Source organism: Corvus cornix, chromosome 14, assembly GCF_000738735.6.
Source record: "Corvus cornix cornix isolate S_Up_H32 chromosome 14, ASM73873v5, whole genome shotgun sequence".
NCBI classification, from domain to species: domain Eukaryota; kingdom Metazoa; phylum Chordata; class Aves; order Passeriformes; family Corvidae; genus Corvus; species Corvus cornix.
The window spans coordinates 16,189,250-16,217,227 of NC_046344.1; the positions used below are offsets into that span (position 1 = coordinate 16,189,250).

Consider the following 27,978-nt stretch of genomic DNA (forward strand, 5'->3'; position numbering starts at 1 on the left):
GCCGTGCCGTGCCGCGCCGTGCCGTGCCGCGCCGTGCCGGGGCTGTGCCGTGCCGCGCCGTGCCTGTGCCGTGCCGCGCCGTGCCGTGCCGCGCCGTGCCGTGCCGGGGCTGTGCCGTGCCGTGCCGCGCCGTGCCGCGCCGTGCCGGGGCTGTGCCGCGCCGTGCCGGGGCCGTGCCGCGCCGTGCCGGGGCTGTGCCGCGCCGTGCCGGGGCTGTGCCGTGCCGTGCCGGGGCTGTGCCGTGCCGTGCCGTGCCGTGCCGTGCCGTGCCGTGCCGTGCCGGGGCTGTGCCGTGCCGCGCCGTGCCTGTGCCGTGCCGCGCCGTGCCGTGCCGCGCCGTGCCGTGCCGGGGCTGTGCCGTGCCGTGCCGCGCCGTGCCGCGCCGTGCCGGGGCCGTGCCGCGCCGTGCCGGGGCTGTGCCGCGCCGTGCCGGGGCTGTGCCGTGCCCTGCCCTGCCCTGCCGTGCCGGGGCCGCTGCCCCTTTAAGGGGGCGGTGCTTGTGCCCCCGTTTCCGTGGGCCGGCGCCGCTCATTGGCTGCCGCCCAGGGCGGGCGGAAGCGGGGCGGCCGCGCGCTCCCGTCCGTGCTATGGCCGCACCGGCGGCGCCGCCGGGGCCGGGGCTCGCTCTGGGGCCGGGGCTGGAGCCCGTCCTGCGGGAGGCCGTGGCGGCTCTGGGCCGGGCAGGGGGCGGGGAGGGGCCGGCGGCGGCGCTGGGCGCGGTGCGCGCCGCTCTGGCGGCGGCGGGCGGCCCAGCCGCCCTCGGGGAGCGGGAGCGGGCACTGTTCGGCGCCTTCCTGCGCAGCCTGGCCCGGGCGCCTGGCGCGGCGCGGCCCGAGGGCGTGTGGCAGCGCTGCTTCCTGGAAGGCCCGCCCGGCCTTGTCCTCTGCGTCTTGCTGGAGGCCCTCGGCTCCCCGGGGTCAGTGTGGCTCCCCGGGGCAGGCAGGCAGGCGGGCGGGGCCCGCAGCGCTGACGGGCTGGGGTTCCCCGGGGCCGGTCTCGGCTCGCAGCAGGGATGTCCGGGGGTGCCTTTCAGCGGGGCTGAAGTGCGCGGGGAGCCCCGGCGCTGCCCTGAGCGCCTTCAGACCCCGCACGATGCTGTGCGTCCCGCAGTCAGAGCTCTTTCAGTCGTGGTTGTTGAAGGTCCTGAATGCTTGGAGCCGAGGAAACTGCAGATACAAAGAGATTAAAATCGCTTTAATTTGATTTTTGTTTAAAATCCCGTGTAACAGAGCAGCGGCGTTTCAGTGGTGATACCACAACAGAAAAGCTATAGCACGCACATCTTATTTTTACCATTTAAAAGAGACAGGAACTTACAGTTATTTTCTTCCAGCCCTGGCCTTGACCCGAGGGAGGTCGTTGGGGTCCTGGAGCAGTTCCTGCAGGAGGGCCGGGTGTCAGCATTACTGTGGGAGGTCTGTCAGCAGCAAGCACAGGCGGCCTGCCCAGGGCTGCAGGATGCCCTGCTCAGCAAGATTGTATGCTTGCCTGAGCATGTGAGCAATAAACTCCAGGGGAAAAACCCACCAGTGTTCTTCCCACAGACCTACTTCCCTCTCCTGGGTGGTGCAGTTCTCCAGGTGCTGCAGAAGATCTCCAGCTCTCTGCGGGGTAAGGCTGCAAGATGACTGGACTGTAGGGTTGCCGTTTCAGAAGAAATGTTTTGTGCGTGGACCCCATAGCTGCTGCTTGAAATACAGATGATGAGTGTTGCAGAGCCTTATGTTCCTCCTTCAGGCTATCCTAAAAGCATAAAGTCCCAGGAATGAGGAAAATAGCTGAGGCCTTTTAGAAACTACTGAAAGCAGCAATCCTCCAAGCAATTAAACAGCATCATCTGTTGCTAAAACTTAGTTGTGGTCACTTGATGTGTGCTGAAGGAATCGTTTGGGAGATTTGAGTGGTACTGAATGAACCAGTGTCATTGATAACTTTCCATCAGGTGAAAGTGGGACTGAGCTGCTTTAGCCTTTTGCCTGTCACTGTAAATAACACTGAATGCTGGCTTGTGCCTGAAGGCAGGTAGTGGAGGGAGGAGGAGATGATGCTTGAAAAGAAAAAGTTAATCTGTGTTTTTGGGATACAGCGCTTGTGGAAGTCTCTGCACCTGCTCCTGAAGGCTGGTTGGAGGATGCTGGTGACACGCTTGTTAAAGCTCATGTCTGTTTTATCCCAGGTGGCTTGGACTGCTCCATCTCTTTTGTTTCTCATGTCCTGGGGAAGGTGTGTGTTCATGGAAGGCAAAGTGAGTGTTTTACTGTGCTCTTTCGGGGACAGGGAACGTGTTTTAGTGTATTAGCATGGGAGGATGACCGTGATGATGATCAACAGGAGTGGGAGACCAGTGAGTTAATTTGGAGCTGTTCTGAGTGGGGCTGCACAGGCTGCCCTCTGCTCTCTGAGGCTGCTTAGCTGCATCTGGTAGATGTTGGTGCTTTTCTGCCAGTTCACATGAATGGGACCTGTTCTTTCAAAAACTGATGGAGAGAACATCCTCATCAGGGTGAGAATCAGGATTCTCATTCTGCCATTTGGGGCATGACTATTAAATGCTCTTTTAGTGCTTTTCATGTCTGAAAGTGTTGTAAATACCAGGGTAAGTCCCTGCCCGCATGCAGTAGCCCTCTTGTGGGAGCAGCCGTGAATGCAGTAATTAACAGGGGTGGGGAAGAAGAAGAAGAAAGATTTTCTGGCTCTTTTCTGTGATGAGGAATGCTGGCCAGTTCCTTAGGCTGCTTAGGGTGGTTATTACCAGTCAGTTCTCCAGTTCTTGTTTGAGCATGAGCAAAGAGGAGCAGTAGAGCTAGGGAAGGGTCTGAAGCACAAGTCTGATGAGCAGTAGCTGGGGGGACTCAGCCTGGAGAAAAGGAGGCTCAGGGGGGACCTTCTCACTCCACAGCTCCCTGAGAGGAGGGGGCAGCCAGGTGGGGATCAGGCTCTGCTCCCAGGGAACAGGGACAGGACAAGAGGATATGTCTTCAAACTGTGCCAGGGGAGGTTTAGATTGGATATTGAGGTAAACTTCTTCATGGAAAGGGTGGTCAGGCATTGGACCGGGCTGCCCAGGGTGGGGGTGGAGTCACTAAATCCCTGGAGGGATTTAAAAGCCATGTGGATGTGGCACTTGGGAACATGGTTTAGTGTTGGCCTTGGCAGTGGTGAGTCATAGTTGGACTCGATGGTCTTAGAGAGTTTCTCCAACCTAAATGATTCCATGATTCTATTCTGATTTCTACTGCAGGAGCAATTTAGAATTGCAAACTGTATGTTGTATTTTTCATGTTGTGAAGATCTTGAAATTCTCAGGTCAGTCTCAGATGCCATTGCACCAGTCCTGCCCATCTGGGATATTTACTGTTTTCTCTTCTGCTTCAGAGGAAATTCTGGGAGTTTTGGTGCCCCACCTGACAGACCTCACCAAGTCAGACTGCATCTGGCAGAGGATATGCTGGCGGTTGGTGGAATGTGTGCCAGACCGCTGGATGGAAGCAGTGGTCCTTGGTTTTGTGCAGGGAGCACCCGGGTAAGAACTCTGCTTTCTCCCTGATCCACAGCAAAGGCAGGAATTGTCACAAATACTTGCAGAATCAGTCTGTGAAAGGTGCTGTGTTTGTGTAGGTGGTTTTTTACACTGCCATTTCCTAAAAGACTCAAGGGATAAAGTAGTTGATTGTTGCCTCTCAGGGAGAACGTACACCATTTCTTAAGTATCTACATCATGGCACACAGTGGAAAAACAAGTGAAAACATTCTTTGCCCTTAGTGGCTCATTGTCTGAGTTTAGAGGTATTCTAGAGACTTGGTTGCAAATAGCTGCTCTCAGATTTTCCTATGATTAGGAGTAGCATGACAGCAATAACATGGATTCCTGATGTTTTGTTGTTGTCTTATTAGGGCAGATGTCTTGTCCAGATTGCTGGGGAACCTGGTTGTGAAGAACAAGAAGGCTCAGTTTGTGATGACACAGAAGATGCTGCTCTTGCAGTATGGCCACACGGTGAGGATTCTGTGGGGAGCAGCAGTGTAGCAGTGCCGCGTTTTCCCCACTGCCAGTGTGGTTTTTAGCTGAGCTCTTACTCTTCCCAAGGAAGGTTTAACTCTTCATTCCAAAATGAGCCCTGTCTCCCCAGCTTTGTGCAGCTGTTCACCGACAGCAGAGTGTAACAGAGAAGGAGTGGTGAACAGTAGCTTTGAAATAATGGAATTCACGTGCTCTCTCAGGGTTAATGGGGAATAGCAGAACTACTGTACTCCTCTGGAACCAAGTGGTTATTTGCACAGAGTTTCAGAATTCTGGGGAGCTGAAGGCACTCTGTTATCTTAGAATCTGAGAGAGGAGACTGAAACAGCCATGACCCACCCTCAGGGATAAGAATTAGATCAAAGACTTGAGACAAGGACTGTTGGGTTTTTTCATGTGCACCTAAGTTTGTCACAAGGTCTTAGGAACTGTTCTGTGGCTTGTGATGCTGTTGTGAGAGATGTTCTTTAGACTTCCTGAGTTCTATGTTTGCCTGGGACTGTGCTGGTTTTGTTGGTAAAAATACTGTACTGTATTTCTGTCATGGTTTTCCATGTATTTTATCAGCAACTGCATATGTGTGTTTGCTTGGTTTTTAAAATTTGCTTACTTTTGTGTCTCTGAATGCTGTCAGACAGTCCCTCAGAATGAAGTTTACTGTAGTAAATAAAAACAGACACTTGCTTGTCATGGCTGGATGACAGCTTTATGTGCAGTTGAAGCAGGAGTTGTGGTTTTCCTTGCAGACGGCCGTGCTGCAGAACCTCCTTGGCTACCTGTCCCTGGACAGCCTCCGGCGCCCCTTGTTGCTCAGAGTAAGGCTCACTGAGTCACTGATGAGGTGGCTGATGGAGAACATTCTGTGTGTCTGGGGGTGCACAATTTTGGTGTTTCTCTCAGACTTTCTGGTTGCTGTTCATGAGAGTGAGGGAAGCTGAGCCGTATCACAAGCGAGCTGTGATAAATGAATCAAAGCTTTCTGCACTGCTGGCATTAATTTTTCATATTTAATTGGTAAATTGTCTTCCAAGTAGCAAAACTAGCGAGGCTTGGATTCTGACAGATGTCCCATGTCCTCTATCCTTCTCAGCTTCCTCTATCACCCTGTTTGTGTGGCTGGGCACATGGCAACAAAAAGTTGGTGGAGAGTTGTCTGTTTACCAAATGGTTGATGTTTCAGAATCTCTCTCATGTCCATTTTCCTCAGAGAGGATGGCAGATATTTTGCTTCTCTGAGTCAGCAGTGTGATGAAACTTCTATGAAATCTGTGTATCTGGAAATCCCTACCATTTTGTCAAATTATTATTTTTTCCACTGTTAACATGTTCTAAAATTATCTGGAAGTAATGACAGTTATCTAAAATTGGACTAAACACAGATAAAACCATATAATATTATACTGGTTTTTGATAATAATACATATTGCTTTGCATATAATATTTATTAATGAGAAATAAACATCACTTCTAAATTTAAATCAAATTTAAATCAAATTTAAATCAATTTAAACAATATCTTAAAGGAAGGTGCCGTTCTTGGGTGGTCAAGCACAGTACGTTTTGGGCCCTGAAATACAACATTTGTATTTTTTTACTCTCTTTGTAGGGAGAGTAAAAATGTGCTTCAAAAAATTACCTTTGTATAGAAAAGATCCATTTCAGGCCAACCTGAGTTCTCTAATTCAGGTGCTGCAGGAGCTGTTGGAGACCTGGAGCAGCAGCAGTGCCGTGAAACACTCCCCAGCTGAGCAGCAGCTGTACATTAGCAAGGCCATCCTCATCTGCCTCTCCCACCTGAAGGGGCATGAAATTGAGAGCTGCAGACAAGGTGAGGCTATGTGAGAAGCAGGGCTTAGATTTGTTTAGCAGAGAGTCTTACTATGAGTAGAAAAAGATCTTGTTTTGATCTGCAGATAAGCAGAATTGTCCCGTTTTCACTTTGGCAAATGGGGTAACCTGCTGGAATCATCTTTAGCATTGATATGATACAATTCCAAGTGCATAACTTTAGGTTATGGAATTGAGGAAGGCCTAACTTTGCCCTCTTACCTGAGCAGTGGTTTAAAACCCCCAAAGTTTTGTCACAGGAAAACAAGGACTGACTCTGGGACTTTGTGATTCATAGGCTTAACCTTGGAGCAGGGAGCAGCTCCAGAGAGGCAGGGAAGGTATCTGAGGATAAAAAGCTGTTAGCTTGGTGTCTGACTGTCCACAGGCATTCCTCAGTGTGAGGTGAGCAGGTTAGTCACTGGCATGGGCCTCCAGTTCTGTGCTCACACAGTGCACAGTACACTGGGGTCCTGGCCTAAAATCTCTGTTTCTGTTGCAATAAAAAAAAAATCTGTGCAATGTCTAGAATTACTCCTGTGTGTGTGTGTGACTTATGGGGGATATGAAGGTTCACTTCAAGACTTGCTCATCTGTTTCATTCTAGAATTAATTGTTCTTTAAGTGAATAAGTGACCTGATACATACTACCAGTTCTGTAGTTTTATAGTCAGTTTTTTGTCTGACAGCTGTTGAAAAGATGAGTTTTCTGAGATGAAGGAAGTCAGTCAAACCAGCAGTAAGCCTGCCTGGTGAAGCTGGCAGCCATTATTCCCCAAGGGCTGAGAAGTACTTGTGTTGTCTGCCTGTTTGAACTTATCCAAAGTTAGGCAAATATCTGTCTCTATGTGATTGTTGTACTGGTCAGAACTTGTCCTCAAAACATGACTTTTTTATTTTAGTGACTCTGAAGCGCTCTAAAACCAAACTGAAGATTGACTTGATTTACCATCCTTTTTTGTTTCAGGGAAAACAAAAATATTGCAAGTTTAGAATAGATTGTAATGTTTTGTTGACTTGGTACCCCAGGAAGGGTGTGGGTTTGCTGTGCTGGTGCTGAAGGGCAGCACTGCCACTGCAGAGAGGGAAGCCACAGTTCAGAGACCCTTTCTATCCATTATTGGGTGGTGAGTGGGTAAAGCTGCCCTCAGGGAAGCACACAAAGATGGGTGTTTGTTTCTGCCACTGTTTCAGAATTTCAAACATGCACTGTTTGTTGGTTGTTTGTTTCAGAGCTTCTCACAAGCATGATGGAGGGTGTGAAATGCCACTTGGACAGCAGTCTGCCACAGCTGCGGCATCTGGGCATGGTGGTGGCAGAGAGCATCAGCTTGAAAATAAACACTGAGGGGCCTGTCCTGAAGTTTGAGGTGAAGGTTTCAATGAAATTTATGACTGGTGTGCTGGGCTTAGAGGAAGTAAAAGCTTTAAACCAGATGAACCAGGGCATTATAGCACTTTTTAATCTGGAAATAAGGAGAGGCAGCCATACCTTCAAAAAGAGAGAATCTGTTTACAAAAACCAATTGTATAGGAAATGGCCAGGCGGCTGAGAGTTACCTCAGGAATGCAATCTGCTGGCAGAGGTCGGGATAAACTTGGTAATAAAAGTTTATCTTATTGCATGAGGGAATCAGAATCTGATTCGGGGGAGTTGAGGGGGAGCTTCAAACCTAAACCAGTGGTGAGCATTCAGTCCCTGACATGGTGGGAAGACCTGTTCTGAGCTGGGATTTTCAAGACTGACATGGAGATATTTGCTGTGCTCTTTCCAGTAGAATTTGTGTGATTTATCTGATTAAATCACGTGAATTCTTTAAAAACCTGCCACATCCCTCCTGTTACATTGCCATTTATTAAATGTTTGAAAGATGGAAATGACATTCAGACAAGGTGTCATCAGGTACTACTCTCAAATATAAGGACATATGCAGCCACCTGCTGCTGTCAGCACAGGGATTGAAAGAGACAGGATGGGTGAGGGTTTATCTGCTCATGATTTAGTCCATGTGCAGTACAAGGGTGAAATGTTGAATGCTGGGCATATTTGCAGTAATAGAGTGCAGCAACACTTATTCTGAATGTCTAGTATGAAGAAGATGATGAAACAAGAGAATTGAAGTCCCTTCTGGTGCAGACTCCACCATTCTGTGTTGTCCCCAGCTTTCCAGAAGATGAGTAAGTTATTACTACTATTCATGCCATCTTTTTGCACTTCTCCCTGCCTTTTTCCCATTACACACAAGAACTATGTACAGTATTCGAGATGGTTTATGTATTGTTAAGCATCATAATGCACCACCTTCTTACAGTGTGATTTAATTACATTCATAATTCGATTGGTAGTGTGTATTAAAATTGCCTGTTGATAGCTGCATGTGTTGCAATTGGGCTGCAGGGGTCTTGTGTGCCCTTGGGTAGAATCAAATGGGCATTTCTGTTTGCTTCTTGGAAATCTGGTATTTGTGCTGTATGCCCCTAGCCCATTCACCCGTGACAAAAATCTACTGCATCTGTCACTCTAAAGACTGGCTCGTCAGTGCTCTTAACTTCCAGAGCATCTGCTGAGGCTCTTTGAAGCACTGTTTGATCAGCAGAGGAATGAAGTACTTTATGTTACTAGCAGATGAAGCTGTCCAGCACTCCAGGGAAGTACAAAAGATTTATTGCTCCCATTTTAGGGGCATGATCAGCATAGACAGGTGTTACAGACAGCTTTTGAGAAGCAGAGAGATGAAAAGACAATGCCAAAGTCCACAGAACTAGATAGACACAGAAGAAATATTCACAATTATTGTATTCATCCTATTAGCAATGGTTAAGAATGTTTTTTTCCCGTTTTGTAGAATCATGGAATGATTTGAGTTGGAAGGGACCTTAAAGCCCATTCCATTTCACCCCCTGCCATGGGCAGGGACACCTTCTATTAAGACCAGGTTGTTCCAAGCCTTGTCCAACCTGGCCTTGAACTTCCAGGGATGGGACAGCCAGATTTTCTCTGGGCAACCTGTGCCAGGGCCTCACCAGCATCACAGGGAAGAATTTCTTCCTAATATCCAGTCTAAACCTACTCTCAGTTCAGTTTCGTTCACAGTTTCAAATCTGGTGCAAGTCAATGTGATCTGGTTATTGGAATCTTTTCTTAGCAGTCCCAGGTATTGTGCAGGGGAACACAGCAAATTAGCCAGTTTAATTTTTTTTATCCATTGCTCTTCTGTTAGAAGATTCTGCTTCTTTTCTCCCCTTACTCCATTCTCCTTCCCAGTACTTTGTGTCAGCCAAGCTGGGTGTGAAACTACAGCAGGAATAATTACGTGCTTTTCTGTTTAGGCAGCAAGGGTTGGTAGGGTGGGTTGTTTCTTCCTTGTGAGTAAGGACTATTACTGTATTCATTTTAAAACTTCTTGTTCCTCACAGCAGGAGTGAGAAAGCAGGTGCTGCACTGCCATTGGTACCAGAGAGTAATGAGAAACCCCATACAGCAGCCCCTGTGATGCCAGATGAGGAGTTGGATGCTGAGCTTGACAGGTACAGGGCAAGAAGCGGGGAGGAAATGGAAAATAAATGGCAGATGTGGGGAAAAAGGATCTGTCAGTACCTGCATTTCTTGGCAACTGTTGTGATTTCTGACCTTGTTCAGCTGAGTGGTTTGCAGCAGAGTAGGGCTTTGCATAGGAAATTGCACTAGTCAATAAATTAGGCAAGGCCTGCATTGTGTGCAACCACTGTATTTGTTCCATTTGATGTAGATATATATCTCCTGGAAATTGTGGATGTATTTACCCATTTTAATAGTGAACCTGCTTCATTCTGTCACTATATAAAGAAATATATCTATATATGTGCTAATATATATGCATATATTATGTGTATATGTGTATGTATATGTATATCAATCTATAATGAAATCTCGAGAGTCAGTTTCTAGTCTCTTGGTCAGCTAACTCCTTCCTGTACTCGACCAGGAGATCCAGTTCCAGATCTGGTCACAGAGCTGCTCTTTCCCCTAGAGCTCCCAAGGATCCCTCTCAGGCCAAGTGCTGCTGAGTGATACAGGAGTGATGGGGTTGTGACAGCGTATGCACTGGTTCTTTCTCTTTGTGTGGCTATCTGGGGAAAGCAAGAACATCTGCACCCCATAAACTAACCCCTGCCTTTATTTCTTTTACAGTGATGATGACCTCACCCCTTATGACATGTCTGAGGATAAAGAGCTAAAAATTAAGGCTCCCGTGTATATCCGAGACTGTATTGAAGGTAGGAGACTTTGGGCTGAGTCTTTATCTGTTTCTTACTGAGCTTGGGAGAGTGAACTCTGTGTAGGTTTATTTTTTCTGAGCTAATTTGAAGAAGCTGTAGAATTTTTGAGTAATTTCACTTTAGTTCCTAATGCTGGTCATGCTGAGTGTCTGTACTAAGACAAATGATTGGCAGAAAGAAGTTTGGGCATTTATTCAAGCAAAGCCATTCTGCTAATAAGTTTTGTTTGTCTTTTGATTTCAGTTCTGACTGGATCAAGATCTGAGGATGTGGACAAATGGGAAGCTACAGTCAAGGCTCTTGAGAGCTTGGTTCGGAAGAATCCAGCAGCAACAAGAGAGGTGAAGTAGTGTGATCTAGGTTACCAGTGGGCTGTAGGAGCAGAGGGCCTATCCCTTTGCTGTTGTGAGGAGACTGAACGTGCCAGTGGAGCAGAAGGCCAGGCTAATGTGTAGCTGGGGTAAAGGTGTGCATTCACAAGCTTTCAACTTGGAAGTAGAAGGAAATAGTTGGCTTGAAAGTGAGGCTATAGAGCACAGTGGAACAGAGAAGCAGCAAAGGCGCTGGCAGCACTCTGCTGTCTTGCAGCTCCAGTGCTCAAAATGAAGCGTCCTACCAGTGCTTGCCAGTGTGAGGAAGCTCCATGCTTTGTGCTGGGCAGGAAAAACACTAGAAATGCAGATTACAGAGCAGCCATTTTGAATTTTGAATTGAAATTCAATTTAATTGTTATTGCCCAATGCAAAGGGAGGCAAAATCAAATGAACTTTCCCTATTTGCTTGTACAAGTATAATGTCTTGTGGAGGGAGTAGTTGGATTGTACTGGTCAAGATGAGAAGCTCAGGGGAGAGGAACCTGGGACACAGTCAGTGTGTGAAGAGTGCTGGCCACTACCTGCTAGTGAACACTTGAAAGTGTCAGAGACACCAGCTGAGAAGGAGAAGGGCTGTGCTACTGTACCCTTTAACCCATCAGTTACAGTGACAATTCATTCTATGTCATGATGCTACCACTTCTCCAAAAAGCCCAAGTGAATGTGGACAGAGAATTGGCAGATGGAGGATCTGTTCAGGGTTTTGAGAAATATGTCTGATGGCATTTGGCTTAGTGTGTTTTCTCTCCCTGCTAAGGAATGGACATGTTGCCTATAGAGAATGCCTCCTTGTCTTTGGTTAAACATTAGAAGTGGTGTGTAAATCCTACAAGGAAAAAACCAAACACCATCAGGGATTTGATTCCTTTCTTCCTGTTTTGAGCAGGTTAGTGTGGAGCTGGCAAAAATATTATTGCATCTGGAGGAGAAGACCTGCATTGAAGGCTTTGTAGAGCTCCGTCAAAGAGCTCAAGTAGCTGTTTTAACCACAGACCCAATACCTGTGAGTCCCTCTTACTACTTTCCTTTTTCCAATTGAGGCACAGGCAAAAACTTAAGCAGCTAAAGTCTCTTTCTCATTTGATAGAGGGAGCTGTCAGTGTGGTAGAACAGGTAGTCCAGGTCTAACAACATTTATGCCCTTGAAGAATCTGCAAGGAATGACTGAACCAATAGGAAAAAGAAAACCTTGTCAGACTGGAGGAACTGTTTGGAGGCTGTTGGTTTGAGTGTACCTGATAAGGCAGATCAGATAGGGACTTGTTGTACTGAAGGGTTTCACATAGAGGGAAACTGAGGCACAGAGGGCTTCTACAGAGAAAGGCCTGACTGGTGACTGTAATCAGGGAATCACAGACTGGTTTGGGTGGGAAAGGATGTTCAAAGCCCATCTCATTCCAACCCCCTGCCATGGGCAGGGACATCTCCCACTATCCCAGGCTGCTCCAAACCCCATCCAACCTGGCCTTGGACACTTCCAGAGCTGGGCCAGCCATGGCTTCTCTGGGAAACCTGTGCCAGGGCCTCCCCACCCTCATGGGGAAGAATTTCTTCCTAATGCCCAATCTAGATCTATCACCTGCCAGTTTAACACCTTTATGCTTCATCCTAGCAGGCCCCAGTAAAAAGCCTTCCTCCATCTTTCCTATAATGCTCTTTAAGTACTGAAAGGCCATAGTGAGGTCTCCTAGCTGCTGTGCCAGTTGTTTGGGTACCTCTGCATAGGAGGGAGAGAAGAATGACGCAGTCTCATCTGTTATTTAGTTCTTTTGGGAGAATTTAGAAGTGGAAGTGTCAGAATTTCCCCAGTTTACCCTACATGTTTCTTCCCTTCTCCTGGAGGCTTGCTGTTACCTAACAGGTAGCAGAACCTGTGAAATTAAATGCTTTTAGAGCTAATGGGAAGGCTGTTTCCTGCCTGGGTCTGTGTTCATTTTTCTGTACAGGTTGCAAAGTACTTGACCTCCCAGTTCTACTCCCTGAACTACAGTCTCCGTCAGCGCATGGACATCCTTGATGTGAGTGCTCTCACTTCCCACTTTCCTTCTGTCTGTTGCACCAGTGCCAAGGTGTAATGTAACTTTTTATTCCTCAGGGGAGAAGGCAGAGCCATGGGAATCTCTTACATTTCTATTTGTGCTGGCATTCCCCTCTTGTTCCTGACTGCTGCGCTCCATTACACAGGGATCCCTCCCCACAGAATACAGAGCATGTGTTGGGCATTTGCCTGGGAGAAGCCACTGTGTACTTTCACATCATCAGTCTGTTTTGTCTTCCCTTTCTGAAGGACAGCAATCTGTCTGTGACTCTTTCCACACTTGAGTCTGAAGAAGGAGCCACTGCTCTGTTTCAGGGCTAAGTGACCAAGTTCTTGGTCAGTACCTCAGAGCCAGGGGGCTGTTGGAGGTCAGTTTCCTGCTGTTCTTCACTCTAAACCTGTTGTGTCTTTCTGCCTTGTTACTCCTGTCAGTTTGGATGCAGGTGACTCTTTTGTTGTTCCCTAGGGATTACCCATTTTTAACTGAACCTCTCTCTGTTTTATCTAGGTATTGGTTTTGGCAGCTCAGGAACTGTCCTGTCCCAAATTCCGTGGGAAGACCAAGCATTCTGGTGCTCAAAAGCCTTGTATCCAGCTCCTTCCAGGAAGTGACAGCTCTAAGGACTGGAGAAGAATTGTTGATGAGAGGATCAAAAGCAAGACTCGGAGATTTGATATGGTGAGGCCAGAAACAGACTAATGTCAAATCCACCAAAAATAGGGATACTTGGAGTTGCTGTAAGTTCTCTCTGGAAAGAGCAAAATACCTGTGAAAGTGGGCCCAATCCAAAGGAAAGTCAGGTAAATATATATTTGAAGTTATGGAGTCTGAGTTTTTTGGTGCAGCCTACCAACTCCTGTATTCCTCTCCCAGCTGGGGAGGAAGATAAACCTGAAATTCCTTACCTGGCTTTGAGGGATAATTGCTGTTCTGTGCTTGTTCTGAGCTTGTGTGGCCACTGCAGGGAGCTGTGACTGCACCTCACAGATCCCAGGGCCTCCAGCAGAATAGCTGCTTCTGGGCTACACTGTCTCAGCCTTCCTATTTTCCAGGGAGATAAATTGATGCCAGTTTCCTAGTTTCCAGAATTCCCTTGTGGTTCAGCCTGGAGAGTTTGCTTTCCAAAACTCCTTTATCCCTTGCATGTTCTTGTTCCTTTTATCTAACTGAGCAGTACTGAGCTATATTGTATTGAAATGTTTAGATGTGGAGAAGATCTGAAGTGGGAAGTGAGCAGTCCAGTCAGGAAACTGGTAGCCATAGATGTACAAGCAGCAGATGACGATGGGCTGGCTGCAAGGAATCTGTAGTCTTGACAGTGTCCAGTGAAGTGGAAGAGCTGAGTGCTGCATCTTGTGCCTAGACTTCATTTTTCTCTTGGACAGGGTCAGTCTCGTGTGGAACTGGCTTCTCGCCCAAATGAGTTCAATTCTGTTGCTGGGCACTTCTTTTTCCCATTGATTCAGCACTTTGACAGGTGAGTGTGAGCACCTTAGGATGTGGGATGTGGGCATGGCAATTGCCAGAGTGAACCTTTTTGCTTGTCCTGCTTGCCTCAGAGCAGCAGGAGCTGCGCAGGAGCCCAGTGACACCACACTGACACTTGGATCCTTCACAAAGCTTAGGGAGAGGGGGCTGTGGTCTCTTGGACTTACCCTTTGTAGGGCAGGAGTATGTAGGACCCTGCAGAAGTGAAGATCCATCACAAAGGATAATCTGTCAGCAGGTACACAGGCAGTACCACACCAGTTGTTTTGGCTGAACCTCTACTGTGGGAGGTTCACACAAACCACAGAGCTCAGACTGCAGTGTTGAACAGAAGTTAACTCTGTCTCAGGTTGGGCCTATCACCTGCACTGGTCTTTGAGGCCACAGTATAGGACACAGGACACAGTTTATTGTCAGTCCCTTAAGTCTTTGCTAACCTAAGGAAGGCTGAATAATCAATTCCATCATAATCAAGATTATTGTAATACCAGTTGTAATGGTATGGTAGTGGGGGCAGCTTTTGCCTGTAGGTATTTCCAAGTAAAGCCTGTTGGTAGAATGTGTGATACCTGCTGTAAGAGTAGAGGGTGTTGCTCTGGGAGATACTGGTTTGTGAGAAAAGATGAGAGCAAACAGCTCTGGTCTGTGCTAACCTGGTAGTGCCTGTATAATGACTGTTGTTCTAGGGATTCAGGCTTATGGGGGACAGTTCCCCCTGCATAACCTCCTGACTGTTCCAGAGAGGCACTGATCAGCCTTCTCACTGTTACACAACTCTGTGTCTTGCACTTGCAGGCCTTTAACAACATTTGATCTTCTGGGAGAAGATCACTTAGTCCTTGGAAGACTGGTCCACACTTTAGCAATCCTGATGTACTTGGCCGTCAACACTGTGGTAAGGAAGGGCAGAGAGCAGGGGTGGCTTCCAGCCTGGGAGCCTGAGGTGCCTTCTGGAGCAGCTGTGTGCTTCAGGGCCTGCTGCACTGAGACTGGCAGCAAGCTGGAATTGTGTGGGCTGAGAAGTTGTGAAATGGGCTGGGAAGAACTGGTCAGAAAAGAGACATGGGATTCAAGCTAACCTTGCACTATCTTTTGCCTCTTGTCAACTTCTTGAGGGGGTTGGGCACTTTATTTCACTTTACTGCCAAAGTTTCCTCGTCTGTAAAATAAATTCAATTGTAGCACTGATCTTAACAAAACCTTTGTTCAAGCATTTGGACAATACTCCCAGGCACACGATGGGATTGTTGGGGTGTCCTGTGCAGGGCAGGAGTTGGATTCGTGACCCTTGTGGGTCCCTTCCAGCTCAGGACATGCTGCGATTCAATGAGCAGTATGTCTCGAGGCCCAGCTCTACAGGGCAGCGTGGATGGTGTTCAGTGGTGCTGCAACAATCCTCTTTTGCAGGCAGTGACAGCAATGGGAAAGGCACTGCTGGAGTTTGTTTGGGCTCTGCGGTTCCACACGGACTCGTGAGTTACTGTAGTTGTATACTCTGGTTTTTAAAGATCAGCTGTGAGCCAGCCTCCAGTCATGGTTTTCCTTTGAGCCAGGTGCTTGTCTTGGACAGAGTGTCAGTGACCTAATGCATTTAACTCTGTGCTCTCCTCCAGCTGTGTGTTCTTGTGACTGAGTTTAATGCCAGCCCAACACATGAACTTGACTGGTGTCTTCTAGTGGGGCAGTACAGCCATTATCTATAGAATGCTTGATAAATTTCCTGACCACCTGTCCATGTGATAGTTTTGTCTGTGTTTACTCAGGGAGCTCAGAAAACTTTAGATTCGATTCCAGCATTCAGCCTTGGAAAGGAATTAAGACATGTAGCCAAAAGGATGTAAGCATCCAATTTCTGTTTTGCTCTCAGATACGTCCAGGACTCTGAATTGTGCTAGACTTCAGTGCACAGCATGGCAGGGGCTCTGTATGTGGGGCACACTGCAACATCACACCCCTAAGCAGTAGGAATATGGCAAAAGTCATCATACCATTGGAAACTGGAGAGAGCCCCTGAGGTGAGGAAATCAAGGCAAAGCATAAAGCTGCAGGCCCTTAACCAGCTCAGTCCTTCTCCACAGGTACGTGCGCCAGGGCCTTTTGTCCTGTATCTCCTCCCTGCTCCTCAGCGTCCCTACGGAACGGATTCTGGCAGACATGACAGAGGAGCTGTTGGAGACTCAGTCCTGGCTGGGAGGTAGGATGCAGTGGGGTACATCAGTGCTTTTCTGGTTAGTGGTGCAGTCGTTGTGCGGTATCTCTCTAATTGTGATGGCAGCAGTGATGTCCTGGCGTTGTGCACCAGAGATCTGCATGATTAGCTGTAGGGATGCAGCACTGGGGTATCTGAGGCATAAGCCAAGAGCTGGGTATGGCACTTCAAACTGTGACTGTCCTCACAGGCCAACCACAAAAATCCCCAAAGATAGTCTGTGCCCCCTTTCTCTGTCTGAGCATCCAGCCACTCACCTCATGAAGCTGCAGGAAGTGTTGTCACGTTGCCTGTTAACACCCAGGCCGTGACTTTGGCCAGCAATAACACACAAGGCTTGTACAGCCTGTTTACACCATGTGCTCATGAGAGGGGTGTTGTTAGAGCTAAAAACAGGAGGAAGAGGAGCATGGCCCAGTCTCTAGCTTCCTATTGCTGATGGAAAGAAAAAGCTACAAAAGACAGCAAATGACTTTGAATGCTGTACCCAGCACACCTTACATCAACACGAGCTGTGTCTGTGGGTTCTGGCAGGCTGGAGCTGCACAGATCAGTGCTCAGGTACTGCAGTGAGCTAGAGGGAAAAGAAGAGCTAATGCTGAAGCCTTCACGGTGTTCCGAGGGTGATTCTTGTGATTCCCTGGTCTGGTTTCCTTCACCATTCTCACTCTCAGTGAGTCGCTTCCCACAGGGAGCAAGCAGGAAGCAACACTGACCCAGCTGGCCTCTGATCCTGGCAGGTTGGGGTGCTCTGTGCCCTTTGAAAGGAAGAGAGCTGGCTTGTGGGGCCGAAGACTTCACTTTTCCCATGACATGATGTGCTCTCAGGAATCTGCTTGTCTCTGCGTTTAACACTGCTGTTACCAAGTGAAGCCTTTCAGGAATGTATTCCCAGCATGAGGGTTTGCGTAATCTGTTTTCAGTGAGTTATTTTGGGGAGGAGGAGGAGGATGACCAAGTTAGTAGCATCTTCTCATGCTTGTAGGTAGTGTAATAGCCCTGTCTTTACATCTAGTGCTTTTGCATGAAAGCTGCACGGTTATTCCTGGTGGGAATGAGAGCAGGGTAAGATAACTGTTGTGGTTATACCAGAGAAAGGAAAAGTGCTGTAGGAGTCATTAAGAAGCCTTAAAGAATTCAGCTCCATGTATGGTCAGATGCAATTTAAGTGCAATTTAAAGGGTTTCTAGAGCTGCTTCCTGAAACACAGCAGCTTCTTGGGCTGTGCCTTTGCTATTTGTTGTAAGGCTGTTGGGAAAACAGCCGCACAGGGAGGCACTGGGCCCTCCCTGCTGCTCCAACAGGTCAAGTCTGGCACTAGAGACCTGCTTCTGCGAATCACAGGTCTGAGCTCATGGGCTTGCTGATGCTTCATGGCTCTTCCAGACAAGATTTGCAAGAGGTGTCCTGCATGGGAGCCTTGACTACTATGTCTTTTAGCCACTTTGGGTTTCAGCTTAAAGCATCTGTGTTTCCCCTGCCATGGCCAAAGCACAGTGAGGAACAGTGGGATAGGAAATGTTATACATGAAGTGCTTAGTAGAAATCCACAAACCTCTTTCAGTTTGTTGTTACATCAGGACCTCTGCAAACTGCTGTAGTGTGTCCTATGACTGACTTTTGGCTCTTCAGCCTTTGGGCTGCAGCCCTGGCACTGTGCTTACTGGATGCTTTGGGACACTTCAGCTATGGAGAGAGGCAAGAATCCACTTTGGACTTGCCCATCATGCTGGACTTGCTGTTGAGCAGCCTGATCCTTCCCAGGGGAGGGAGGGAATACCTAAATGCTTCTAGGAAATGGTCCCTTTGATTCCTCAGCTGCTGCCTTTGAGGGAATTCCCCACCCCTTGCAGGTGCTGTCACGGGTAAGTGCTGTTTATGTCAGGTCCATGCTCATGGAACAGAAACAGCACCAGCAGCACTCTGAGCTTTTGAGCTTGTTCCAATCTGCCTTGTAACCTCCCCTTTTGTCTTCTGCAGAGGGAGTGTGGAAGCACCAGGGTGCAGCTCTCCCTGCATTATAAATAGCCCTACTCCCAGTGACATGAGTCATGTGTTTGGGCTGACAGTGCCGGGCTCCCAGCACACTGCTTGTGCGTACAGGATATCCTCACACAGGCTCCCTGCTCTTCCAGGCTCCCCTGCTCAGACATCCTGCATGCATCCTGGTTGTTACTTTGCAGGCCCATTAAGGGCCCCTGGAATAACAGCTGCTGGGAACAGCCTCACGCTGTCCTTACGTGCTGCATGAAGTGTGGAGCTCATTTATCAGAAGACTGGTCTCTCAGAATGGAGAATGTGCTGAACCTTGGGGCCTGTCTCCTTCTTTCCCCATTGGAATGGCATCATGACCCCAAAGGGAGAAGGGAGCGCTGACCATTTTAGATTGCAAGAATGGCAGAGACTTCAGACTTTGGAGAAAGTGGATTTCTAGCTGCAGACTGCATTCACACTTGTAGCTCAGCTGTACAAAGCTTTTGTGTAGCTCAAGGGGAAAAGTACAAATTCTGGCACAGAGCTTATCCCATGGGATCCAAGGTCAGTTTCTACAGTGTTTCAGACCAACTGACTTTGTTTCTCCTACAAGACTGGAGCACTACCCCGTGTGGCCGTCAGGGCTTGCCTGAACTCATGCTGCTTTACATGATCAAGTTTGTGCATCGCTGCCTTCTGGACTAATGCAGTTCCTGCAAGTGCTGATGCCCAGCCCAGCTGTAGGTGCAAATGCTGTTGTTTAGTTCTGTGATTGTCAGTAAAACAGTGAGAAGTGTTAAGGGCACTTTTTCCCATTCTCCAATTAACAGTGGCTGCTTCTTTTGCAGATGTGATGGAGAAAGACCCTGATGGGGACTGCAGAAGGCTGGCCCTGCAGAACTTGCTGCTAATGGAGAACCTGAAAAAGAAACTTGAAGCTGTCCCTTCCTAGCTGAAGGGTAACAGAAATGACCTTTACCTTGTGCTCCTGCCAGCTGGATGTGTTCGGGCACTGCTGGGGCCTCTTCAGCAGTCACCTGGCTGGAGGAGAGGAAGAAGGGGGAAGGGTGCTGAGCTCTAAGCCAGCGAGCCTGACTTGACATCTGGACTTTGTAGTGGAGGCCAATTGAGTGAGCTCTGGTATCCGGTACAGCGTGTACAGATGCAGGAAGGTAGGCGAGCGCTGCCATCCTCCCGCACCCCCAGCCCCCACCCCAGCTATTTATAACCTTGGCAGGTCTGAGCGCTCGGCTAAAAATACAGGGAAGATCTCACACAGCCTTCTTGTCAGAAAAACAGGAGGGCTGGGGAGGGCCACTTGCCACTATGACCTGCCCCTTATGAAGGCTCCCATGTCCCCGAGCAGCTGGAGTTTGGGGGACTAGGTGTTGGTCTGCTGCTGGAAGGGGTGGCATGGTGCAGGGAATGGCACCACTGATGGCATGCAAACACTGGATAGCTACACTGAAGTGCTGAAAGTATGCCAGACTTTAAAGGCCTGAGCTAGAGCTGGGCTGTGATTAGGAAGGAATAAGGCAGGGAATTCTTTTTGTATAATCTTAGTACAGAAGTAAATTTCTACTAAAGAATAAATAATGTTCAGATTTTGACCTTAAAATTTCCCCAACCCTTCTTCCCTGAAAGCAATTTAGAAACTTCATGTTCACCCCAAGTTTTGAAGCAAGTCACAAAATGTGAAAAAGAAAAATCATTCTAAGTGTAAGTGCTGGTTGGTAAGAAACGTGAGTGAACTGATAACTACCCCTTGGCAGGGCAGGGTGACAGGCAGAGAGGTGAGCAGAACCTTGGTTGTTAATGTTGAGCTTCACTTCTCTCAGTCCTGCTTGTGCCAGGGAAGAAACTGGCCTCCAAAAATCTGACTAGTACAGAGTGGCTTGATGTAACTGTTGTTTGGAGAGGGATCTTCACAGTATGAAAGAAGCTTCACTCACTCACAGTGACCCAGCTTGAGCAGGGGTTGGACCAGGGCGCATCCAGGAGGTATCCAGGGTCCCTTCCAACCCAGGCATTCTGTGACTGAGGTTTACCCCAGATGTCTGTAAGTGGTTGCTCTACCCCACATGACCCTCTGATGTATTTAAACACAGAAGCTTTTGTTGGAGAGAGTCAGCCTTCAGCCTGCAGGAGGGGATAGTTTGACTTTTAACCAAGCTCCTACCCAAATGGGATGAAGATTGTTTTCAGAAGGTCTCACTTCTAGGGAATCACAGTCTGCACCTTAGCAGATCAAAGCTGTACATGAGCATCTCAGTTATTCAGCTCTTCTCTGTACTGATAAAAAAGCGAAGTTACAATGTGCAGTTCTTACTGGGTTTTTTCTGCCTCAAATTTATTAAAATACTAAAACCAGCTTTCTAACAGCACATACATGTGAATCTCTGTATGCTGTGCTTGAGAGAATGTATTAACTCTAATACTGTTGCTTGTACAGTCAAGCAGGAAAAATAAATTTCTTGGTAATAACCAAAAAGCCGTGTAGCAACAGCATGTGACTGATCTGGGCCCCCTAATGAGGATGGACTAAATGAGCTGCAATAAAGTCAGCTTTGTATTTGGTAAGTGCTCATTGTCAGGGGTCCTCCACTTCATCAGCCACTTCTTCCTCCTCCCTGTTGTCCATGCTGCCGTGGCCAGTGTGCTCTGGGGCCAGGGCTCGGCTCATGGGAATGCCAGCTCCTCGGTGCACGGCCTCCATGGTCTGTGGGGACACATAGTAGCTCAGGTTCGAGGCTGGAATTCTTTTCTGCATCTCTTCCAGGTAGCGATAAGCCTAAAGGAATGCAGAGATCACTGTCAGAGGGGCCTCAGTAAACCATTTCTTGTGCTTTGCACATTAAAAGTGAAGTTCATCAGCACAGCTGGAGGAACTCGCACTTGGCACCCTCGTGTTTCATGAGAGCAGCAGGTCACAGTTCAGGGGGTGTGTGGCACATCTGCCCTGAAGGAGTGATTCACCATTTCCTCAGCTGACTGCCATTTGACAGTTTTCTTCTCTGGCCAGGTGGCAAACACAGCGTGGTGGCATTGCTGAGGCACACACCCAGACAGGTTCTCTTTGAATCTCTAGGAATGCTTAAGAATCTACCACCATTTATGCTCTGTGTCCCGTGAGCTTTCCTTTTCTCCTCCTATAGAATGAAAAATATGGATATAGTTCCTGAGCTGTGCCTCTCCCTGCTGCGCATTTAGGCTCCTACCATGGAATGTCTTCCTGCGTGAGAGCCACGCTCCACCAAGCTGCACAGGTGTATACTATGAGTTCTGTAGGGTGGAAGAAGACTTCACTTACTGTATGGAATTCCTCCACTTGTGCATAATGCTGAACCAAGAATCCCAGGACATCGCCGTGCCGGATGGCATCATCAAAGTCCTGTTCAGCCAGGAGCAGTTCACACTGCCTGACTGCTTCTTCAGTGTCTTCAGGGTAAACTCTAGGAAAGGGCAAAAGGGAAGTGTCACAGCCCAGGGAGAGCATTCACCTTGTCTGGCCAAGGACACACAAGAGTTTTTACTGCATTAGGTTTCATGACAGAAGCCCAAACAAAACCCAGAAACTCGCCTTGTCCTGGGGCTGACTGGCCAGTGTGGGCAGCAGGGGAGGGGGGGATTCTGCCCCTCTGCCCCACTCAGGTGAGACCCCACCTGCAGAGCTGCCTCCAGCCCTGGGATCCCAGCACAGGCAGGACATGGAGCTGCTGGAGAGAGTCCAGAGGAGACCATGAAGATGCTCCAAGGGCTGGAGCCCCTCTGGAGCCAGGTTGGGAGAGCTGAGGGTGTTCACCTGGAGAGGAGAAGGCTCCAGGGACACCTCAGAGCCCCTTGCAGGGCCTAAAGGGGCTCCAGGAGAGCTGGAAAGGGACTGGGGACAAGGGCTGGAGGGACAGGACACAGGGAATGGCTTCCCACTGCCAGAGGGCAGGGCTGGATGGGATATTGGGAAGGAATTGCTCCCTGGGAGGGTGGGCAGACCCTGGCACAGGGTGCCCAGAGAAGCTGTGGCTGCCCCATCCTTGGAAATGTTCAAGGCCTACCTGGACAGGGTTTGGAGTAACCTGGCATAGTGGAAGACGTCCCTGCCCATGGCAGGGGCTGGAACTGGATGAGCTTGAAGGTCCCTTCCCACCCAAACCAGTCTGTGATTCTGTGATTTTATGATGATCACCTTTCTGGCTACACCTCCCTTGGTCTTCTCTTTCAGGTTACCTTTCCATCTTTAATGCAACTTTTTAAATGCACTTTTAAAAATCACATTATGATTTCCCTGCTAGAAAAATGTACCAGCAGCTTTTTTTGCAGCAAGCTGCAAATTATTTATTAAACTTCAGGTGCTGTTACGACTTCTGTCCTGGTATGATATTTCTGTCACTTAGTTTCTGTGCCCTCCATGCTGCAGCTCACCTCTGAGCATGGATGAATCGCTTCATCAGACTCATCCTGCTCTGCAGGTGGCCAAGTTTGCTTTCCTGTTCCACAGGGCTTCTGGCCTTTGCTTTGGAAAGGCACTTGTATGCTTCTGTCAGTGCTCTGTGGGCTTTTTCATAGTTCTGATACTCATCGATTTCTACCTGCAAGAGGAGAAAGGAGATGGTCTTGCTCCAGAGCCAATAAACCAAACACCTCCAGCAGTCACAGAAAGGGCAGTACCTGAGCACATGCATCATAGAAACCTGCTAGGAGGTCAAGGGCCCCTCCTTTGGTGTAGAAGCTGATGATATTCGCAATAATCTTTGCATCCTTACGCCAATCCAGTGACTGCAGGTAGTTGGCTGCCATGATATAAATCTCTTTCTGTCTGGAAACTCCCGCAAAGAAGATAATTTTCTCAGTATCACCAGATTTCAGCAATGCCCTCATAGCCTGGCAAGGGAAGGTGGAGCACAGAGAGAGAGAGGAAAAATATTGTGAATGCAAAAACACCATCGAGATGGCTCAGAAGTTTCATTTGGGTAGTTACTGTAGGAAGTCTGCTTCAAAGTTTACTTTTCAAAACACCCTTGTTTTGAGGCTATCCACGCTGACCTTTAACTTGTTTCCTGCTTGTGTGTATTTCTTGGTGGCCATGTGGTAGTTGCCTTGTCTCATGCAGCAGTCAGCAATTTGCTCCAGCAGCTCCCTCCGGGACTCCTCAGAGAGATCCTGGGACTCCTTGGAGACTGTCATCTTCTCGGCCAGCTCCTCGGTGATGGTCAGGTTCTGCTCCAGGCAGAGCTGCAGAGCTTCGTGGTACTGATGGGAGCAAGAGAGTGATGAGATGTTGCAAACGCTATCATGACACCTCACATTGCTTGTGGTTTAACCTACAGAAATCAGCTACAAATAAAAGCAGCTGAGGATGCTCTCTCCAGAGCACTGGGCTGTAGTTATGTGTCTTAGCATCAGCCCCTGGTCAGGCACACACTGTCCCATTTTGTTTGCTAAGAATATGTTTGTTCTTCCATGAGAGCATTGTTCTCACACAAGTGTGCCACTAAAGATTGAGCAATTTTGACTCTGAACATGAGATTTTCAGAGACATACAAGTCAGGTTTGTTAGGCATGATCGATAATAACATTTTCAGTAAATGCAAATAAATATTTTATTAAATATTTTGGTATAGGAACAAATAGGAATAAGGAACAAATTCTGAGTAAGCTATACCAAAGCTTGTCATCCAGGAAAGGGCTACTGTACCCTTGCAAAACGCAGAAGAAAGCCAGCCATAGAAGCTTGTTAAAGAGGAGTGAGCACAGGACTGGTCTGGTACCCAGCATTTCGGCAAGGCTGAGCTGCCAGTGCCCCTGAATCACTGGCTTCAGAGGAATCTTGAAACTTTACAAGTGTCTCTTGCATCTGTTTACCTGCACAGATGAATGTGCAGGTACACACCTGTTGTGCTCCTCTATGTGTGCACTGGGCACCAGAGGGCTCAGCTCACCTTCTTGGCCGTGAGCAGCAGCTCCATTGCCTTCTCATACTGGGCGTGCTCAATGAAGAACCCGGAGCAGCGGGCGAGCAGGGCCGGGTCGGACTTCTCATCCAGGTCCTCAGCAATGAGCTGTAGGGCCCCGAACTGCTGCGTGGCGAAGGCCAGCTCCAGGGCTTTGGAGAAGTGTCCTGCCTGCAAAATTAGGAATGAGGCTTCAAAGACGAGAATGAGCACTACAGAGCCAGTTCCCAGGACACCCTGGAGTGGCTTAATAAAGCATTACCATGAAAAAATTACTAATAAACAGGATATAGTAAAAACCGCAGCTGATTTAACATTCCTCTGCTGTAGGAACTGCTTCAGTGTAAAGTTTGGGAGTTTTTACTGAAAAGCATTTACCTTGTGGTATAACATAACAGCTCTGTCCATTTGATCCCCTTTTTCCTCATAATAGCAGGCTGCCTCTATCATGTCTTCTGGTGAGCTCAGGAGAGCCAGGTTCATCAGCTGATCATCTAAATTATTCGCCTGTTCAAAAGCAAAGGTTTGGCTCTGGATGTGCACACACAAATTTCATAATTCCAACTTCTGGCAAGCCTGTGGCTTTATACTGTCACCCAGTATTAAACTCTCACCCCCTTCTGTGTAAAACCTCTACAACCCAAGTGACTTTCAGCTTAAATTATGATTACTTCTTTCAGGGAATTTCTGATGAGCTCTTCAAGAAAATACTTTTCCAAACCACCAAGGCTTTATTGATCCACCCTTGGTAGAAGACGTCAGCAGAAACCTGGAGCAGCTTCATTGTGGGCTGTCCATGAGCAGGCAGTGCTCAGGAAAGAAAAGGCACAAACACCCTGTAGCACCTTCACGATGTGCTGCCAAAGGGCAGAGCCCTGTGCACTGTGGGCACACTGCACCTCTCTGCGTACCTTGCACAAGCGGATGGCGTTGTTGAACGCCTGGGCCCGGCTGTAGAAGTGCACGGCCTGCTTGATGTCCTCCTGGCTCTCGTACTGGCGTGCCAGGTGATAGGAGGCTGCCCCATTCCCCGTTTCGTTCGCTATTTCAGCAGCCTGCAGAGGGAATTGTACAGCTTTGCTTCGTGTCCATGCTCCTCCCAGGAATGAGAACTCGGGAAGCAGATGGAAGCAGGCTGCTTTACCTTCTGAATGTTGCCTTGAAAGCAGTGGACACGGACTAGGGAAAAATAATCCTGAGCCAGTGCATAGTATTTTAATGCAGATTCCATGTCTGACTGGCTCTCCAAGTACTGTGCCCACCACTTCCACAGGCTCCTGGAAAAGCAATAATATTAACTGCAGCAACAAGAACTGCCAGAGGCTGTGTTTTTCACTCTTAGCTTGAACTAAAGACTGAGCACATTTTTTAGAACACATGCTCTACCCCAACCCAAGTGTGACACTCCCAAGGTCTGCACTATACAGGAGGTCAGCCTGGATAACCAAAGTGGCAGTTCTTGAGCAAATGCGGCATAAACCTGAAAAGCTGTGGGAGGGTCATAGTGGATAAGGCAGGGGCTGAATGGGACTGAGAGGATTCACACTGCTTCATCCTTGCTCTCATCACGAGTTGTATGTCAGACCTGACAGCCCCATGTAGAAGGAACAAGCATAACACTGACTTGTCTTTCATCTTGTTGACATAGTTCTCCAGGGCTTGTAAGTCTTCAGAGAGCATTCGAGGTACCTCGAACCTGTGTGTGTCTGACTTCTCATAGCTGTAGAGAAGAAGAACATATTAGATGTGAAATGACAACCTCCTTATTAGCTCTTTCTGTGTAAAACATCCATTTAATCTTGTTTGCCAGCCATCAACTGACACCACTAGCAAGAACTGCTTCAGTTGTGTAAGTAAGTTCACTGTAAGACCAGTTGCAGTCCACCAGCACCACCAAAAATTAAAAGTTTATTGGTACTGCCAGGCACTTGGAATGAGGGAGGTGTGATCTTCACAGCACAGGAAATACTTCAAAAGTGCCAGTGATGGTCCAAAGTTCCCCAAGCATCAAGCACACCTGGCTGAACAGGTCACAAATGCCCCAGGCTCCACATTGTAGCACCTACTGCAACATCAGCCTCTGCCACTGCTGGGAGCTCACAGCCCTTACCCCAGCACCCACCTCTCCTCACCACCATGGCCATCACTGCGTCTGCCTGAGCACAGCAGGTATCTGCTTTGATTCTGAACAGAGTTGACCTTATTGGATGATGATGATGGGAACTTTCATATTGGAAAACTCATATGAAAACAAGATCTCAAACAAGAAATACAAGACATCAAAAATACCCTTCCCTAACTTCTCATGGGACTCAGCAGTCACAGGAGAGGACCAGGCACCAGAGGCAACCAAGTCAAACTAAATTCTGCTCCAGCAGTTGTGTCTGGGACTCTTGGGAAAAGCAAATAATTGTTCTTGTCATGGAAAAGGAAGGAAAAGATGGCAGTGGTCTTCCAGAGACAAACATGGGACTGGATATGAGTGGGGTTTAGCTACTGTCCCTGACAAACTCTTGATCTTTTCGACACCACACATTATTTGCGTGAGAAGGTGCTAGAAGTTGTCACTGGGAATGCTTTTACTCTGTGAGACAGAAGGCACTAGAAACAGGAAAAAACTTTAATTAATTTTTACTGGTCATCTTTAGACATGCTCCTTCACCCGTCTCCACAGGAGAAAGAGGGTCCCAGTCCCCCAGGTACCCCCAGCTGGTGCTTACTGGGTGAGCGCCAGGCTCTGCTGCCCGGTTGCCTCCAGGTGCTTCGCGTAGTTGTAGTGGGTGGTGCGCAGGTGAACCCTGTCGTGAGCCTCGGCCGTTTCGATGGCTTTCTGCCACTGGTTGGAGGCCTGGTAGAACTTGTTCAAGAGGTCATACCGTTTGCAAGCCTTGTACAGCTGCTCTGCATCCTCCTGGGAGAGGAACACCCAAAATCCCCGTCAGCCCAACTGCGCTGCGTCAGTCACGCCAGGCGCTGCACCTCGGAGCAGTTTATTAGTGCAGGGCATTGCAATGCAATTAAAGCAATAATCATTCAGGCAGGGGGTTAAAGCAACTAAATAAATGTAGCCTGGAATAGCACGTTATTGGGAAACAGGGTGGTTTTTACAAGGAAAGCACTCAGATCCTGACATTTATTGTACAGGATTGACTGGGAGGGAGGGGGGTGACAAAAGCAAGTCACCAATGATCAAATGCTGTCATCAGGAGAGCGAATCACCAAAAACGGAGACACGCTTAGCTGGGGGTACAGCTACCGACCATGCTGCCCACCCAGGGGTGAGGCTTAGGAGAAGATCCTGGCACTCAGGGTTTGGGAATTAAGGTGCTGCAAGCCAGGGAAGCCCTGTGACCTCCCAGCAGGTCTCAGAGGCAGCAATGCTGTTCGTGGAAAACTGAGCTCCATTCCTGGGAATAAATGTTAAGAATTTATTACAGAATTAGAACAGGAGGGTTTTGCTGATGCTGACGCAAGGGTGAGCAAATATGGAACTATTATTTTTATGCTCTGAGAGGTACTAGCTCCTGTGGAAGGAGCATTTTCCTGCTCCACCCAACTGCTGTCCAGCTGAACACTATATTTAGTAAACTGAGATTATCTGTCCAAGACAGAAAAATACTTTCTGTCTCTTATTGTTTCAAATTTAAAAAAGCACAGAAAGTGGAAAAGGAAGATGCCTGCCCTAGGATTCTGTACGAGATGGAAAAAAGCAGTAGAACTGCATTTGTTTTGCTGTAGGTCCCTTCCACCTTTCCAAACAGATTTAAATATTCAAGAGAAGAAGCACTGACACTTTTCAGCCTCATCGCTTTCTCTGCCAGGAAGCCTTTACAAACAT

At 48.2% G+C, this 27,978-nt stretch overlaps 2 protein-coding genes across 6 annotated transcripts in view; one reads left to right on the forward strand and one right to left on the reverse strand.

Annotated features, from left to right (window-relative positions):
• The first annotated feature begins 747 nt into the window (after window positions 1-747).
• On the forward strand, window positions 748-20,683 carry TELO2 (telomere maintenance 2). 2 transcript variants are annotated; one of them, XM_039560503.1, is made up of 20 exons: window positions 748-916; window positions 1,334-1,611; window positions 2,177-2,245; window positions 3,376-3,523; window positions 3,895-3,997; window positions 4,768-4,836; window positions 5,708-5,849; window positions 7,082-7,218; window positions 7,938-8,026; window positions 9,266-9,376; window positions 10,020-10,105; window positions 10,352-10,449; window positions 11,369-11,485; window positions 12,429-12,500; window positions 13,029-13,199; window positions 13,907-13,998; window positions 14,805-14,904; window positions 15,417-15,481; window positions 16,088-16,203; window positions 19,041-20,683. In XM_039560503.1, the coding sequence occupies exons 4-20, from the start codon at window positions 3,483-3,485 to the stop codon at window positions 19,142-19,144; spliced, it is 1,713 nt and encodes a 570-aa protein (XP_039416437.1). In that variant the 5' UTR covers window positions 748-916; window positions 1,334-1,611; window positions 2,177-2,245; window positions 3,376-3,482; the 3' UTR covers window positions 19,145-20,683. The 2 variants fall into 2 exon arrangements, with proteins under 2 accessions (XP_039416437.1, XP_039416438.1); XM_039560504.1 differs by lacking the exons at window positions 748-916; window positions 1,334-1,611; window positions 4,768-4,836; window positions 5,708-5,849 and having other exon boundaries at window positions 2,183-2,245.
• The window catches only part of IFT140 (intraflagellar transport 140), a 106,199-nt gene continuing 98,735 nt past the window's right edge, over window positions 20,515-27,978 (reverse strand). For all 4 annotated transcript variants that reach the window (XM_039560502.1, XM_039560500.1, XM_039560501.1 and 1 more), the window contains 11 exons: window positions 26,861-27,051; window positions 25,765-25,860; window positions 25,285-25,417; window positions 25,052-25,195; window positions 24,519-24,647; window positions 24,129-24,311; window positions 23,233-23,439; window positions 22,858-23,070; window positions 22,612-22,778; window positions 21,503-21,644; window positions 20,515-20,983 (listed from right to left, as the gene is read on the reverse strand). In XM_039560502.1, the coding sequence (XP_039416436.1) occupies window positions 20,783-20,983; window positions 21,503-21,644; window positions 22,612-22,778; window positions 22,858-23,070; window positions 23,233-23,439; window positions 24,129-24,311; window positions 24,519-24,647; window positions 25,052-25,195; window positions 25,285-25,417; window positions 25,765-25,860; window positions 26,861-27,051 (1,806 nt within the window). In that variant the 3' untranslated portion in view covers window positions 20,515-20,782. The remainder of the gene's footprint in view (window positions 20,984-21,502; window positions 21,645-22,611; window positions 22,779-22,857; window positions 23,071-23,232; window positions 23,440-24,128; window positions 24,312-24,518; window positions 24,648-25,051; window positions 25,196-25,284; window positions 25,418-25,764; window positions 25,861-26,860; window positions 27,052-27,978) is intronic.

Excerpts from the sequence above, each read along its gene's own strand:
- TELO2 (XM_039560503.1), top strand. The coding sequence starts at position 3,483 with ATGGAAGCAGTGGTCCTTGGTTTTGTGCAGGGAGCACCCGG. Across the intron at positions 4,837-5,707 it reads GGCGCCCCTTGTTGCTCAGA|GTGCTGCAGGAGCTGTTGGA; the intron begins GTAAGGCTCACT and ends TCTCTAATTCAG. Across the intron at positions 10,106-10,351 it reads TATCCGAGACTGTATTGAAG|TTCTGACTGGATCAAGATCT; the intron begins GTAGGAGACTTT and ends TTTTGATTTCAG.